Source organism: Echiichthys vipera (assembly GCF_963691815.1).
Source record: "Echiichthys vipera genome assembly, chromosome: 18".
NCBI classification, from domain to species: Eukaryota; Metazoa; Chordata; class Actinopteri; order Perciformes; family Trachinidae; genus Echiichthys; species Echiichthys vipera.
The window spans coordinates 13,750,413-13,766,948 of NC_139843.1; the positions used below are offsets into that span (position 1 = coordinate 13,750,413).

At 39.8% G+C, this 16,536-nt stretch overlaps 2 protein-coding genes across 2 annotated transcripts; one reads left to right on the plus strand and one right to left on the minus strand.

The window, feature by feature from the left end:
* Nucleotides 1-1,783: 1,783 nt before the first annotated feature.
* LOC310960554 (receptor-type tyrosine-protein phosphatase H-like) lies at nt 1,784-12,622 on the plus strand. The gene is made up of 21 exons (XM_083932274.1): nt 1,784-1,889; nt 2,786-2,876; nt 3,035-3,301; nt 3,441-3,695; nt 3,966-4,217; nt 4,472-4,726; nt 4,942-5,208; nt 5,350-5,604; nt 6,021-6,275; nt 7,768-8,025; nt 8,130-8,360; nt 8,667-8,814; nt 9,272-9,316; nt 9,448-9,529; nt 9,622-9,712; nt 9,857-9,933; nt 11,001-11,135; nt 11,278-11,400; nt 11,571-11,731; nt 12,032-12,167; nt 12,496-12,622. Exons 1-21 carry the CDS (start codon nt 1,821-1,823, stop codon nt 12,619-12,621), a joined length of 3,579 nt encoding a protein of 1,192 aa, XP_083788400.1. The 5' UTR covers nt 1,784-1,820; the 3' UTR covers nt 12,622.
* Nucleotides 12,623-13,127: 505 nt separating this feature from the next.
* On the minus strand, nt 13,128-16,112 carry LOC310960845 (putative nuclease HARBI1; the record flags this gene model as incomplete). The annotated part of the gene is made up of 2 exons (XM_083932672.1): nt 13,128-13,592; nt 15,428-16,112. 2 exons carry the CDS (start codon nt 16,110-16,112, stop codon nt 13,162-13,164), a joined length of 1,116 nt encoding a protein of 371 aa, XP_083788798.1. The 3' UTR covers nt 13,128-13,161.
* Between the last annotated feature and the right edge of the window lie 424 nt (nt 16,113-16,536).

Genomic DNA, 16,536 nt, shown 5'->3' on the forward strand with positions numbered 1-16,536 from the left:
AGATATGAGAGTGGGAATGGTAAGCAGTTCGTAAAGTACATCGACAAACATGAGGATACATTATGACAAGTGCCAATTTTTATTGTGTACATGCTGCCGACTGACGAAAAGTCCTGGAGGGTTGACCAAACAGGAAGGACCTAAAAGTCATGGACGAGCTTCTCAGCATCAGTCCATGAGAAAATGAAAATGAGTGTTGTGCTCATAAAAATGCAAAACAGAATAACTATACATGAAAGTATCTGGTGGTATACAGACATAGTGCACAGTATGACCTCACATGCTGTGGGATCAGTACTTTTGAATGGAGAACCAATGGTACTTCCACTGGATTGTATGAGTTTGGATTAAATTAAGGTTTTAGACCTTTCTTTCTTTAATGGTCAGACCAGCAACAATATTGGAAATTTGTGATTTGGCATTTTCCTCTGTAATTTCACAATTTGTTGTACTGCAAAGTTGTTATTTTTTTTGTCTATATTGAAAAAGGTCCCATTACTCCAGTAATTAGAGAAACTAATAGGCTAATTTTGTAAAATTCACATAAATGAAATAGTACATCCTTAAGGGCTTATTAGTGGTACTAACAGCATCAGGTCGGAGCGAGTTTATTGACATTAAACATTGTTGTAACTCTGCATTTTAGCCAGATAACATCTGTAAGAGATGTTAGTGTAAACTTGATGATTTTAAAGGTTAGTATGGATTGAAACAAAAAAAAAACCTGAGCATCTTCATGTTAAATACAAGTTTCACTTAACTTTAGAGTGGCAATCTTTCAATGTCATAAAAACTAATCATGCAGAGGGCAAAGGAAGCTAAGGGCCAAATAAAAATTATAATACAGCAAGTTTGTAGAAAGGTTGGATGGAAATGCTTTTAAATACAAGCATCAGTTATACGTCACATCTGAAACGGAAGGTAATTGTAATGTAAAGTTAAAAGATGAGAACTGTTCACATTTATAAAGGTTACTTCCTCCTTAAGGTTTCCCCTACGGATAACGTTGGACAACATTTTCTTTGATATACCAGCACTTTTATTGAGTGCTGCGCCATAATATGAGGCTATAAAACTGTCATGACTTCATGTTATGTTAAGTGCCACCAATGTTTTCCGTTCACAGTTCCCTATACAGCTCGACCACATGGAAGCTATAAATATGAGTGACTTCCGAGACAGTGCAAAGAAACCAAAAGTAAATCTACTATTGTGTGAAACCAGCCCAACTGAAGAGACAAGACAGTGATTTCAACTAAGAAAACATTAAAATAATCACTTCAATTAAGTTAAAAAACAAAATAAACACATTTTCTATTGAGCAACATTTGAAAGCTTTGCCTTGTTTCATAAACAAATTATTATTATCTTTTATTTGCACATCATAAAGGTGCACAGGTGGTCACAAACATGCAGCAGATATAAAGCAATTACCACTAATAAACAGAGGCACATTCATGCGATTGACTTACCTTTGACAAGTAGCACATTATGACGGTTAATAAGGAAGTAACAGGTGGAGCAAAGGTCTCTGTGGTTGTTCAAGGCCAAAAAGGAGAAGCAGCTATTTACATAGCCACTTGCCAATATGAGAGGGGAGCAGAGGTTACAGAAGGAGGACATGCTGAAGAATTAAAAGTCAACACCACTGGAATAAAGTGAATATTGGACTACGTCAGCCCAGGAATCTAGACATTCTTTGCCAACCTCTGTTTTTGTCCACACACCCACGGCGGCACTGAAAAAAGAAACTTGAAGGGTATCTCGGGACAACAAAGACGTTTCATAGTATGTGTGTAGCTTCATAAACCGTAGTAACGATGAAGCTTTTATCTTTCCATCTCACCTCAGACCACTTTCTGCTGTATGTCTCCCTCAGTCTACTTTGGGTAAGTGTTTTTTTTTTTGTAATTTCCGCTCAGATAGACTACCTCTTACCCTCAACAAAAGAAAAGCGTCAAAACCAAAGTAATGGTTCAGTGCATTACGTGAATCATGTTCGAGCCTAGAATTACATTGTCGGAAAGATCAGTGTTTACAGAAAACAAAATGCCTTGCACAATACTGTAATGATGGAGCTTTCCAGATGTTGAAATATGATTAAAATTTTTTCTTGACCACACTGTCACTTCCTCAGAGACACAAAAGCATGAATGAGGAAATAATGTAATGTGAAAAATAAAGAGAGCTGCATTTTCCAACATTTGGTAACTTGTTTATTGTTTATTATTCAGGAATTAAAAAAGACGTAAAGAAGACTTAAAAAAAGCAATGTTGGATAGTTGCATACGAATTGATCCTTTTGTCAGCTCTGTTAGTTGCAATCTTAGGTGTTGCTGCACTTAATGTGGTAGAAGTACTAATTGCTACAATTATATCCAGGCCATAATTTGCATTTAATGTTTACTCAAGTTTCCTGCACAACAATATAATGTATTTATTTCAAGTTGTATCTAAGTAATGTACGTTTTTGTACCTACAAGGAAAGATTGTTGACTAAAAAGTAGAATAGAACGCCTTTAAACAGTACTGTTGTTGTCTTTTTTGAAACCTCGTCACGGTGCTGTTCACAGTCTGCTATATACAATATAATATAAATGCAAGATAACAGCAGAAATTACATAGCTTTGGGATACTCTGAGATTGCATTAGAGTTCTCTCGACTGTGAGTCAATAGTCAGTTGAACACTTTTGGCAATTTAGTGTGAAATTAAATTTTGGGGGGAGGGGGGGGGGGTGTTCAGTCCTTCTGTCCGTCTTCCAACAATTTCTATTCTGTTTTTAGGGTATCACTGGCTCCAACACAACAACACCACAAGCAACAGAAGCAACAACGACAACCACTCGACTGACAACCCTTTCAACAACAAAAGAACGTGAGTTTGTGCCACTGACCTTTACCTTTGCTTCGTCACATGTCTGTATTTCCTTGTGATTTACAACTAGTACGGACCAGTGCCCAGTTGTGATGTCTAATTTGTCTCGCAGTTAACTCTCTGTCTTTAATGAAACTGTCAATTCTTTGTCCTTTCAGCTGCAAACGTTGAGAATGTGAGCGTGTTGAGACGAAATGAGAGCAGTATAACTCTGGTGTGGGACAAGGTTAACAGCATCTCAACATATATCCTGCAATATAATCACGAAGGCCGTCTCGTGGAGGACAATATCAATGCACCAGAAGCAGAGCCAGATGTTACACATGTGGTTAGTCCTCTGACTGCTGGGACAATATATCGTTTTACTCTCATCACTGCGTTTGAGGGAGTCAACAGCTCTGGACACACATTTGAAGCCGTCACTGGTAGGTGATCTTACATTTGGAATCAGGCACCTTGCTTGTGATGTGCAAATTAAACAAACTTCTAAATTTCATATAATATAGTATAATAGTATTTTACAATAGTATATTCATAAGCAATAATGTCTTTTTTGCATCCTAGCTCCCCCTAATACAGACACCTTTAAATCAGTTGACCCAGATGAGACCAGGGTGACTCTAAAGTGGAAAAAAGTGGGTGTCTTCCTCAACTATACCCTTGTGTACAATGAAGAAGAGATAAACGTCACTGCATCAGCAGGACCGGAAGTGACACGCACAGTCTCAGAGCTCATAAGTGGGACTAAATACGACTTTACTCTCTTCACTGTGTTTGAAAATGTCAGAAGCAGCGGAGTAAAACACTCTGCAGCCACTGGTGAGATGTTTTTCTCCTGATAAAAGCCTGTAACAGTACTTTAAAGTTAGTAACTTTAAAGAGTAACAGGGTGTGGCTAACTTCATATCTTTGACTGTTGCTGATGAAATAATGGAACTAAGACACTGTGCTTTATTTAGTTTGTACATGTACCGTTAATTTCATTTTTAACACACCTTCCTCTTTGTCAATTGAGCAGAACATACAATTTATAATATAGGGACACGATGACTGGGTATTTACGATGGATAACTTCTCTTTGCACCCTAGTTCCTCCTAATGCAAAGGGTTTCAACTCAGTTGACCGAAATGAGACCAGCATAACTCTGCAGTGGGAAAAAGTGAAGGACATCGTCAACTATACGCTTGTGTTCAATTCAAAGGAGATACACTTTACTGCGTCAGAAGAACAAGTGAGACGCACAATCTCAGGACTTGAAAGCATGACTAAATACAACTTTACTCTCTTCACTGTGTTTGAAAACCTCAGAAGCAGTGGATTACAACATGTTGCAGCCACTGGTAAGTGGACTTTCCCCTTATATAGCTATATAACAAGAGCTCTGTAATATATAATATAACATTTCTGAGAAACAGAGGAGTGTAGCTCATTTATTATGTCCAGCTGTGGCTGATAAAATGATGAAATTGAAAATAATGCAACTTATTGTTTGAAAAGAACTACACAAAACACAACACTTTATTAGATACATCCTGTCATTTGTTTAAACTTAGATTTTGTCACTATATCTTGTCTATGTCTTTTTGCATCCTAGCTCCTCCTAATGCAGACAATTTTAAATCAGTTGGACGAAATGAGACGAGCGTAACTCTGAAGTGGAAAAATGTGGCAGTCATCCTCAGCTATACCCTTGTGTACAATGAAGAAGAGATAAACGTCACTGCATCAGCAGGACCGGAAGTGACACACACAGTCTCAGAGCTCATAAGTGGGACTAAATACGACTTCACTCTCTTCACTGTGTTTGAAAATGTCAGAAGCAGCGGAGGAGAACTCTCTGCAGCCACTGGTGAGATGTTTTTCTCCTGATAAAAGCCTGCAACAAGAACCACGACAAATCTCTGTAACAGTAATTTAAAGTTTCTGAGTAACAGGGGCGTTGCTCACTTCTTATTTTTGACTGTTGCTGATGAAATAATGAATTTAAATGAACTATTTGTTTGCTAAAAAGACAACACAAAACTCTTTTTCTTTAATTAAACAGTCAACTCTTTCTCCTTTCAGCTCCTGGAAATGTGAAGGACGTGAAAGTGAAGCAAAATGAGAGCAGTATAACTTTGACGTGGGACAAGACCAACAGCGTCTTAACATATTTCCTACAATATAATCACAAAGGCAATCTCACAGAGGTCGCTATCAGTGCATCACTTGAAGAGCCATCAGTCACATATGTGGTTAGTCCTCTGACTGCTGGGACAAAATATGATTTCACTCTCGTCTCTGCGTTTGAGGGAGTCAACAGCACTGGACGCACATTTGAAGCCGTCACTGGTACGTGATCTTTGAGAATACATTTGGAATCATACATTATACCTACTACATCATACTCCTCTATCATTTGAACAAAATAAAACGTGTAGAGACACGATTATATTGTGTACTTACGCGGATTGATGTCTCTTTATGTTCTAGCTCCTCGTAACACAGGAGCGTTAGGATCAGCTGGACAAAATGAGACCAGTATAACGCTGCAGTGGGAAAAAGTGGATGACATCCTCAACTATATACTTGTGTTCAATGAAACGGAGATAAAAGTCACTGCTTCAGAAGAACATCAAGTGAAACACACATTCTCAGAGCTCACAAGTATGACTAAATACGAATTCACTCTCTTCACCGTGTTTGAAAATGTCAGCAGCAGCGGAGTACACACCACTGCATTTACTGGTAAGTGAATTTAACACATTTTGTTTTGCATACTTGGGTACATAATTGTCCTGTCACTTCCCTCGCTTTATTTGTCGACCTTTTTTGTCCTTGTTCTTAGCTGTTATCTTTATTTCCGTGTGAATGCAGTGAAAGTAATGCAAAAACGGAGTCAAATTTCTTGTATCTCTAAAGATACCTGTAAATAAAATTGATTCTGATATAACAGGAATAGAGCGCAGTGAAAATCTAAGATCATTGAAAGTTTCTTAGTAACAGAGAGGTGTTGCACACTTAATTTTGACTGGGGCTGACAACAAATACTGGAATTTAATGCAATGTATTTGAAAAAAACTACACTCACCACATTAGGAATATAATCTTTCTTTTAATCCTAATGTGTTACAGTTTCTTTTCCATTTCCTTCCACAATCTAGCTCCTCCCAATACAGAAGAGTTCAACTCAGTTGACCAAAATGAGACCAGTATAACTCTGCAGTGGAATAAAGTAAACAAGATCCTCAACTATACGCTTATATTTAATGGAAAGATGAAAAACATCACTGCAACAGAGGGACCTCAAGAAACGCACACAATCTCAGGGCTCACAAGTGGGACTAAATACACCTTCAGTCTCTTTGCTGTGTATGAAAATGTCAGAAGCAGCGGAGTTAAACACTCTGCAGCCACTGGTAAGATTTTTCCCCTTTGATACTACAACAAGAGCCAGGACAGAGCTGCGTAATATCTGATTTAACTGATTTTTAATTGCAATTTCCCAGTTTAGGATCAATAAATGATTTCTGTTCTATTAAAATTTCTTAGTAGCGGGGGTGGTACTAACTTATTTGACTGTTGCTTATAAAATAGTGAAATTTCATTATCTTATTTGTTTGAAGAAAAACTGCACAAAACACCATTTTTCTAAGGTATTTCCTCTCTTTTAAAAAAGTAAATAATTGTGTGTCAGTTCCTTCACCTTATCACCTCATCTGAACATACTACCTTCAATAAGACAACAGTGTAAGTCCCATTAAGGTCAAGCATCCCATCTCTTCAGAATTACCTACAACAACTAAAGTCCACCATCTTCCCCCCTTCTAATGTTGTTTAACATAAATATAATTTAACTCTCATCACTCGCTTTGAGGCAGTCAACAGCACTGGATTTCTCATTTAAGGCTGTGACTGGTAGGTGACCTTTGAGTATACACTTGAAGCAGGTAGTTTGCATATGATATACAAATCATACACAAATTGATGTATTTAACAGTACCTTTAAAAACAACTTTAAAAGATCCCCTGTTACAAGACATTTCCATGCATTTTTTTTATAAAGCAGGTCAAGGTGCTATATAAATACTGTGAAAAAACACAAAACCCTCAATCCACAGGGAAATGCACACAGCCGGTATCCAGAAACTGTGTCTTTTACCGAGCCGTCAGGACTTCTGTACGGTTGTGATGTCACAACTATTATATATACAGGTAGAAAGTGCCGTTACAGTCATTCCCCGAAAATGATGACCAAATCATTTTATTAAGAAATTGGTCCAGTATTGAGCTGCTGTGAGCAGAACCGCAATCTAATCAAACTGGGCACCTGCGCACTGATAGTATACGTCAAATAAAAGTGCTCAGATTCTTATTGTAAGTATCTAACTACATCGTTGAAAGATGGAGAAGTTGCCGTTACCCTGCCATTACAATTACAATTACCAAGAAAAGTTGTTGCCATTAGTCACTTACACAGAACACACATGGGTACAGGTTAAAAAAATACAGAAAATCACATTTAAATTTAAATTAAACTTCCACACACGTTTGATTAAGAGGGACTAATGCTCATTGACATGACTACCTATTCATAATGCACTAGAATTTTATAACACATGAATAAAATCTGACCAGCACATCACTGCAGTGAAAACAGATGCTAAGAACATGTTCAATGGAACAGATAAAAGCCAACTGATAGATAGATATGACCTGGACGTGATCTTGTACTGCCTGGATAAATCTCATGAAAGGCTTAACTAGACTAACTCACTGTTATATTACGGAGTTTATTAATAAGGCCTCAATCCTGGTTGTTTTAAAATTCACATGGTATTAATTAAAATGTTTTTTAATGCAAGTTTGAAATGTATTTGCATTTGATACATGGTGCATGTGTATTTTCAGTTCCCTCAATGGTGGCTTCGGTTAATGTGACTGAACGCTCTGTGACCAGCTTCACCCTGACATGGCAGAGAGTGAAAAGAGACTGGGACTACTTTGTCCAAATTAATGGGGGACATTCACAACTCCTCCCAAATAGAGACATGGATGTTGTGTCCCATTTAATCACATTTCTCCAGCCTGGAACAGAGTATCCATTCAGCGTGATCACAATGTTCTCTGGATTCAACAGCACTGCTTATGAAGGCTTCACAGTAACAAGTATATATACACACATCTTGTCTCTAACAAACTGTTGGAATATGAATATGGATATTATAACAAGTGCAGCCTTTTGTCTGCAATTATTCTCTCATTTATTTCAGCCATAGACTGTGACAATGTAACCTGGCGTGTGACAGACTCATCGATCCAAGGAATGGTTGAAGGCCTGTTCTCCATTGCAACAGCCACTAATGAAACAAAAACTCATGTCAGTCCCAGTGGTAAAAATGTGTCATTTCCTGGTCTTTACCCTGGTGCTACCTATGAGGTGTCTCTTGTGTATGAAAGAAATTCAACAACCTTTCCACAGTGTAACCACAGAGTGACCCTCGGTAAGTACAAATCTATCTCACCACACTCACTGAATATTTGCCACAGAGAAACGCACACAGTCTGTATTGAGAAATTGTGCCTTTAAACAAGGTATATACAGTACAGGTATATTCACACAGACAGTGGAAAGGTTAACGTTCTAATAGAAACACAAAATATAAGCATGAACCTGAAAATAACATGTTGTGTTATGTTAGCGTATTACTGCAAATGCATGAATCGCATTATATTTTTTGAACATTCTTACACTGTTGTATTGTTTCTGGATGTATTTGAATGACATTATTTCCATTTGTTTTAATCAGCTCCTCCATATTTAAGTGCTCACTGTGAGTACTGGGCAGCTGGCTATTCTGTCCTTATTGTCTGGAAACCCCAATCGGAGGGTGTGTGGACTTCAGTGGAGGTGAACGTGACTGGGAATAATCAGAAAGTGATTGAAATTGAGGAAGGGCATCTGGAAATATCTGGATTCCTACCTGCTAATACATATGAGGTGTCTATAGCTTTGCTGTCTGGGACCGTAAGGAGTTATCAACCATTTGTTTTTTCGTGTGCTACTGATCCAAGAGGTGAGTCAAAGTGACTATTATTCTGTAGACATACCATTTCCTCTTTATTGTGCTATTTGGCATCAGTTGTATGACTTGCTTGTCGTTTGGTATTGGTGTCTGCTGTGTTGAGTCTGTAGTGGATGTTACAAAGCATTTAATCCAGATTCTACTCCCCGTAGGAGTCATTGGAGGATCAGTATTTGCTGTTCTGCTTTTTGCTCTCCTGATCTGTCTGGCTGTCTTCATTTTTATTAAAAGACCAAATATTATAAGGTTGGTGCTGCCTCAATGACTATAGTTAGATTATTTTAATGAATTGTGCTCAATTGGACTCAATCTTTGCTTCTTTCCCACAGCAGAAAAAAGCCATTCATTGGTGGTTTTAGACAATCCAAAAAAAAGTAAGTTTTATCGTCTCTTCATAATCTTCACACTGTCAATCTACAATATTAAAAGAGAAAATTAGAGCTTGTCTAACTAGAGAGAAATCATTATACTGTAACAGGAATCCTTCTTTTGACGTGTTTTTCAGAGCTATTTCTGTGGCAAAGTTTCCAGACCACTTCCACCAATTAGGTGTGGATGAGAACAGAGGTTTCAGCCAGGAATATGAGGTGCTTGCTTTGTTCTTCCTTTTCTGGTTTCCTATTTTTGCATCTGAGTTTGTATATATCCCATGGTGTGTCATCTGCCAACTTCCATTTAGAGCCTCTTTCCTGTTGGCACGGAGCAAACACGTAACGCAGCTATTCTACCTGAGAACAAAACAAAGAATCGTTTCAACAACATCCAGCCATGTAAGCCTGTTCTTCTGACTGCTGGACACTCTATCATGAGAAACAGGGACTGAAAAAGTCCAGAGTAGCACTACCTCATTTTAAGCAATGTTTATTTTATTGTGGTGCATTGCAGTTAAGCCATCTCCTGTTTTCTCATCCTAGATGACTGGTGTCGAGTGAAGCTAACTACACCCAGTCCCAATGGAACCTCCGACTACATCAATGCCAGTTACATGCCAGTAGGTATTACCTGATAATGGTCAAAGGCAGATGTATGAAGTTGAAGAATACATTGTTGTGAAGTTGCCACAGTTGCAAGTAAATGCTTGTTAAAACATCTGAACATTCATTTGAATTGTAGCAATTTATGCTGACTGTGTGTTTCATGAGCACAAAAGGGTGTTTTATTGCATTTCATATTGAGCAATGTAGGACTTGTGCAAGTATGTAGTGTCTCGTTAATCTCCAAATATTCATGTAAGAGTACAAGTAAACAGGATAATAGCAATCCTACACTGTCACTTTACAATTTAAACCAGTAAAAAGATACTACCCTCACTACAAAAATGCCATAGAAAAACAAAACAAATAATCAATTCATTTTCATCAATTAAAACCATGTTGAATTTAACTCAAATAGTAATGAAATGGTTGTGGTTCATACTCAAATACAAAGTGTCATGCACAAAATGGCCATTAAATCAAGAGAAACAAAATTAAGACAATAAAAGAGACCAGACATGAAAATCAAATGCCCCTTAGGTAAATAAATTAAGTGAGGACTCCAGATGAAAATCAACTTTTAGTGAAAGAGATGTGTTCTTTGGGGGGTAGCTCTAAAGTCCAAGAAGATAAGAGGTGATATAATTGAGGGGTGAGGGGTAATATAAAAGACCATGATGCAAAGGAAAAAAGGGAGAAGCCTGGAGAGTTGTATTAATGGGGACTTATCTTCATGGCCCAACAAAGGCAGTGAAGCTCACAGTTGTATCCAAACAGGTCAAAGATGTAGCTGAACAAGATTCAACTGCTAATCTGTTTATTTTTATATATGGCACCGTTTTCCTTTTAGAGCAAAAATGTCCTTAGACCGAAATGAACTTAAAATGACCTCTTCCTTTGGTCCCTCTCACTTCTCTTTCTCTTCTCCTCCGTGCTGCTTCTGTTAATTGTTTCCTCACAGGTGCGTCGCATTAATCTCCTCGTCTTCCTTTCATGTCAGGGTTGAAAAGGGCTATTCTGCACTTTCTGTCTTTCCATCCTTCCTGCTAGAGTGCTAGACTTAACTTTGACAATTGCTTCGCAGGGCTACAACAGTAACAGAGAGTACATCGCCTCTCAGGGTCCTCTGCCCTCCACAGTTGATGATTTTTGGAGGATGATCTGGGAGGAAAGAGTGAAAGGCATCGTCATGGTAACCAATTGCACAGAGGGAGGACGGGTGAGTCATCAGGAAGATTTGAGAATGGTTTATTGACACATTTTAAGGGAAGTGCAAAGTTGGGCTGATCTTATTTGATGCTTATTGTTACAACTACATTAAAACAATTTTTTTTTTTGTTTCTTTTGTTTCTTTATCCTAGACTAAGTGTGAACAATACTGGCCTGCGGACGATAAGCCGTGCCCTTATGGAAAGCTGTTAGTCACCATTAGATCTGAGCAGCAGGAGCCCGACTGGACACTGAGGGAATTCAGTGTGAAACATGTACGAAGCATCTCTAAATCTTTATATGGTCATACTAAACAGCTTGGATATGAATATATTTCCAGAAAAGCAAAAATTTGTACACAAAGCTTGAAGACTTCAGTGACGCCTATATCGGTTCAAGACATAGACCTACTGTATTTGAATTCCTCTCTGAATCGTCTTCACAGAGTGACACCTCAGAGGAACGCACAGTGAAACATTTTCACTTCACCGTATGGCCCGACCATGGAGTCCCGCAGGGCACAGAAGTCCTGATCCAGTTCAGAGGACTGGTGCGGCAGCACATAGAAAGGGAAGGGTCTGGAGCACCAACTGTGGTTCACTGCAGGTACAGCATGAGTTTGAACTTGTTTTAAGTCTAGATAATGAACTAATCAAAATCTGACAAAGGTCAAAGACAGGCGCCTTGTAGCTGGGTCAACTGGATAGATACTATTATACCTTATACACATGAGTATCAACGGTCACTTTCACTGGCTGAGTTTTTATCTTAGTTGTAAGAGGGTCCTCGGGAGGGAGAAATATGTTTTGAAGTCTGTAGTGAAACTTTAAAACCATCAAGACTACCAGATGATGACCATTGTACCTTGGCACTAACTGCTTCTCTTTTGCTGTGTCTCTTTCTTAGTGCTGGAGTGGGGAGGACAGGCACTATCATTGCCCTGGATGTGCTGCTTCAGCAGCTAGAGAAAGAAAGAGCGGTGGGAATCAATGGCTTTGTGCACAAGATGAGACTGAACCGACCGCACATGGTGCAGACAGAGGTAAAACTGGTCCTTAGTTAGTATCTTTGATTAGTTAGTTAGTACCTATTAATTAGGTATCTGGATACCTAATAAGGATTTTTTTACACAGCTGGGCATACAGCCCAAGGACGGATGCTATAGCATTTGAAAGCTTTGCTTTGATTTTCATGTAGTTGTTCATTTACATCCTCTAAAAACATGGGTCTGAAACTCTTCTCTACTGTCGCATTTAAACTTGAGCCAATCTTACAAAATATAATTATTAGGATACTCTGAGGCTTGTAAACATCTACACCCCGAGTTCTGCTTTTCAAATGACAAGCACATTTGGTTTATCTATTTTCAGTCCCAGTACATTTTCCTGCACCAATGCATCATGGACTGTCTCAAGCCACATCAGAAGCCTGAAGAGAATATATACGAGAACGCAGACATGATCTACGCCAACGCCACCGCACTGCAAGAGTTGTAGAGAGACTTCCGTAACACAAATGCCTAAACTAGATCGTCTGCCTTTTATGCACTGGAATGAAAAACGAATTCTAAAATCATCATGCCTATATTTGTTAGAAACTGTAAATATGTAAAACCTTTATGTCATTTATATTTAATGTACATGCATAGGACTATTTAGATCGTATTTAACTTACATTTCTGTTCCTCGTCTACAAAATGTGTAATCTTATTATAACCATGTGAGGGAACAACACTGCAGGTGAATGAAGTTAAAAAAAAATGACATTTATTAACAATAAGATATTTAGGTAGAAAAGAATGATTTTATATTTATATAAGAAATAAAATATTTTTTAATAACAAATATACTTGAATCGGTTTTGACAAAGTCTGCAAACAGAATGACAAACATGTACAGATTAGTGTCAAACTGACACAGAACAGCAACAAACTGTGTATAAATATTTTATTATAACTGGATTCTGGTTCCAATGTTTGTCCTTAACGTACGTTGGTGGTCCGTTGCTTCCTAGAGCAGAAAACACACACTTTCTGCTCACATATCCTCCTCTGTGGCGTCTTTAGCTGGTGGGTCCTGCGATTTGGAGCCAACAGAGAACATACCGTTGATGAGTTCCTGTCTGGCTTTTACAGCCTCGGAGTTGCTCTCGACTGGCACAGCACGCTGCTTGCCTGGATGCAGGGGCTCAATTCTACCAGCAGCAGGCGGCGGAGGGACAGAGAACTTCTTAGTGATGTTGTGCAGGACGCTGCACGCCTTGATGATGTTGGACTTCTTGTCCAATGAGCCTTCTTGTGCAAAACCAAGTTGCATCAGACACCTGAAACGCCTCTTTATGGAGCCGAGCGTTGTCCGCATGACGTTGTGGATCTTTGCGTGGGCCTCATTGAAGCGGATCTCACTGATACTTGCAGGTTCTGACACAGCAGTCAACACGTGTTTGGTTAAGTTGTAGCCTTTTCCACCTTTTAGAAAAAATGGAGAGAATGTGATTAATAGAAACTAAACATGTAGTGTGAAACATGAAGGGAACTGCCAAGTTCATTACACCAAGTTGAAAAACTGAACATCTACTCTGAAGAAACTGCATGATTGAACCAAAAGTAAGTGTGTCATTTAGAAGACGATGGAGCGGCCATTTGTTTCCAGAGATTCAATCTGCTGAGGGAGACTGTGAGCAGTTTAAAGCTCTAAGAAGAAGTTAGTAAGTGGACCTTGAGTTTTGCTTTTTTTTAGTCAAAATTGAGTATTATTCTTTAAATGATGTTTTTTTTTATACACTTGATGACATCACAAATTAGAGTTTTAGCAGTCTGCAGCTGTTTCTCAATACCAAGTAACCCAAGTTCGGACTTGTGGGCTTAGGGCCAATCCACACGGAGGCGCGTAACCGCACAAATCTAGTACCGTTTGGCTGACCATCCACACGCAGCCGGCGTTATAGGAGCCTGTAAACGGGATCTTTTGATCTATAGGTGACTCGGCTGGGAACCGTAGGGTCGCCAGTTAGAATCCCTGTGTGGACCATGAATAGAGTGTGGACTGGTGGCTGGAGAGGTGCCAGTTCATCTCCTGGGCACTGTCGAGGCGCTGTTGAGCAAATATTTCTACCTTTTCCATAATGGTCTGTGAGTGCTTAGGGACGGAGAAGGGGCTCACAGCAGCACCCACTGTTTGTTGAGGACACTAACTACAGAGTGATTTGTGCATCAGAGTGTCCGAAACACCACAAAAGTCTCCAATAACACCATCCTATAGAGACTAGATGTCTCTATAGGATGGTTGAGGGTTTGGATCATAGTCTTCACAGCGTCTCCCCGTCTCTTCTTTTCCGTTGTCTGTGTTATTAGTCGGTTTCACTGGTTTCGTCACATATTTCTTGAGCCGAGGCTGTGTGGACAGAAAACTTTTTAAGAACGTAGGAGAAAAAAAAGGTTGTTTTCGATTGTGTGGACAAACCCTTAGTTATTCAGACTTGGCAAGTTCGACTCGGTAGTCCAGACTACGGAGGACAGGAGGACGCAGTACAGCCGTTAATATGAAATGCATTCTGGGATACCTGGCTGTCTGAAGTCCACACAAGTCACCTCCGATCATATATACATCCTTGATAAAATGGGTGGTCACATCCGGGCATTTGGAGCGTACTTGGCGAGATGCTACCTATTCAATTGGAACAGCGTTTGGGCTGCAACTGATGACGTTTTACAAGTCCACGAGAACACAAGTCCAGACAAGACCGCAGATTGAGAAACAGCTTAGGTTTAGGATATGGTCAGAGGCGGATTAATGCACAGGCTGGCATAGGCTTGCCTCCTATTGGGGCCCTTAGAAACATTAAAAACAATCTTTTTGAATCAACACATTTACCCAATCAGCTGCCATCATGTGGCCGGGTTCATGAGGTCAGTTTTGTTGTCAAATGATACGTCACTCACGGTTACTGGACGAAAATGTCAGAAAGTAAATGTGATAGCAGAGCACGAAAAAAGAAAAGCACTACGACTGAAGGAACAGCAAGACCAATACTAAAGAAACTTCAGAAAGTGAGTTTTTCAAGGTTGCAGACTCATCTTCGGTTCTAGGTCTTTTTCTGATAAAGCACGATTAATAATGTGGGGGGCCCAAAACAAAGAGTAGCCTAGGGGACCATTAGCACCTTAATCCGCCACTGGATATGGGAAAAAGTTGTTCATATTTTGAAAATGTGCATAGTTCCCCTTTGGGTGCCACTTTGCATAGAGCGCAGAATGACAACACGAACGGGGGTCACCATCATTCTGATTAATATAGATCTTACCAATAACCCAATATGCGCCATGGAGATTCTCCTCCATCTCCCTTCCTTTGAACGATGTCTCCCACATCCCCTGCTCAAACGTGCTGCCCACACAACATTGTTCAACACTCAGTATGTTGCCGTCGGAGTCGCAGATCATCTGGCTCACCACGGACGTGTAACCCAGGGTGTTGACGAAAGACCTGAACGTTTCCTTCTCGTACGGAGAAGCTCTGATCTTGAAGTGAGCCGGAGCCACGATGCCCAGCACGTTGGGGATCCCGCACAACCTCTCGATCTTGAAGGCGACGTTGGCTCTGGCTTCCCGGATTTCTGGGAACGAGATGAACTGATTGGACATCCCGGCGATGACTGTGGACATTGTGGAGATGATCGCGAGGCAGTCGGTCTGGCTCTGCGAGACCTTTTGCGCGATGTCTGCGGAGAACACTCCATGCGCGTAATAGTTCAGAGCCACCATGAGCGTCGCGTCCACGGGCAGCTCGGCTTTCTTCATGTCGATGCTCTTCATGCGGACTGTGACGGCGTCTGTGATGAAGGTGATGCAGGGTCTGGTGAGGTGGAACATCTTGAACAAAGCTTCGTCGTTGAACTCGTCGAAACAGCTCGGAGCCGCGCAGTCCGCCTCGTCGCGTCCGAGGAGCTCCTCCTGGACCGCGAGCCACACCGGCAGAGCGAAGGCCATTTATTCACCACTACAGTGTCCGAAATGCACGCGTGACTCTGGCACGAGCAGTAAATATTAGTGGATGAATGGCAAATGATAAACAGTGGAGGTATCATGGGAGCACTGTCTTCTTCTTTAATGTTTATCAGTGCGCAAAGATGCTCTTTATCACCACCCTGTGGACTGGAAAGCTGCTGTGTTTAATCCATGTGTATAATGGTCAATGACTAATAAACATTTCAAAAAGGTATTTTAATAAAGTTTATTTTATTTTATTAGAAATCCTATTTTTAAAGTCGGAACAGTTTTAGTATTTCTTGAGTTTATTGTTAGTGACATTTTAGGCAGATACCTTGGTATCGCAAACGTGCCTGACACATTATTATTTTGTGGTTGAGTTCCGGATTAATAATAATCTAAGATTATTGCATTCAATTGGCCA

Coding starts and splice junctions, on each gene's coding strand:
- LOC310960554 (XM_083932274.1), top strand. CDS start 1,821: ATGAAGCTTTTATCTTTCCATCTCACCTCAGACCACTTTCTGCTGTAT. Junction 9,530..9,621: donor GTTTCAGCCAGGAATATGAG/GTGCTTGCTTTG, acceptor ACTTCCATTTAG/AGCCTCTTTCCTGTTGGCAC. Junction 9,934..11,000: donor TCAATGCCAGTTACATGCCA/GTAGGTATTACC, acceptor ATTGCTTCGCAG/GGCTACAACAGTAACAGAGA.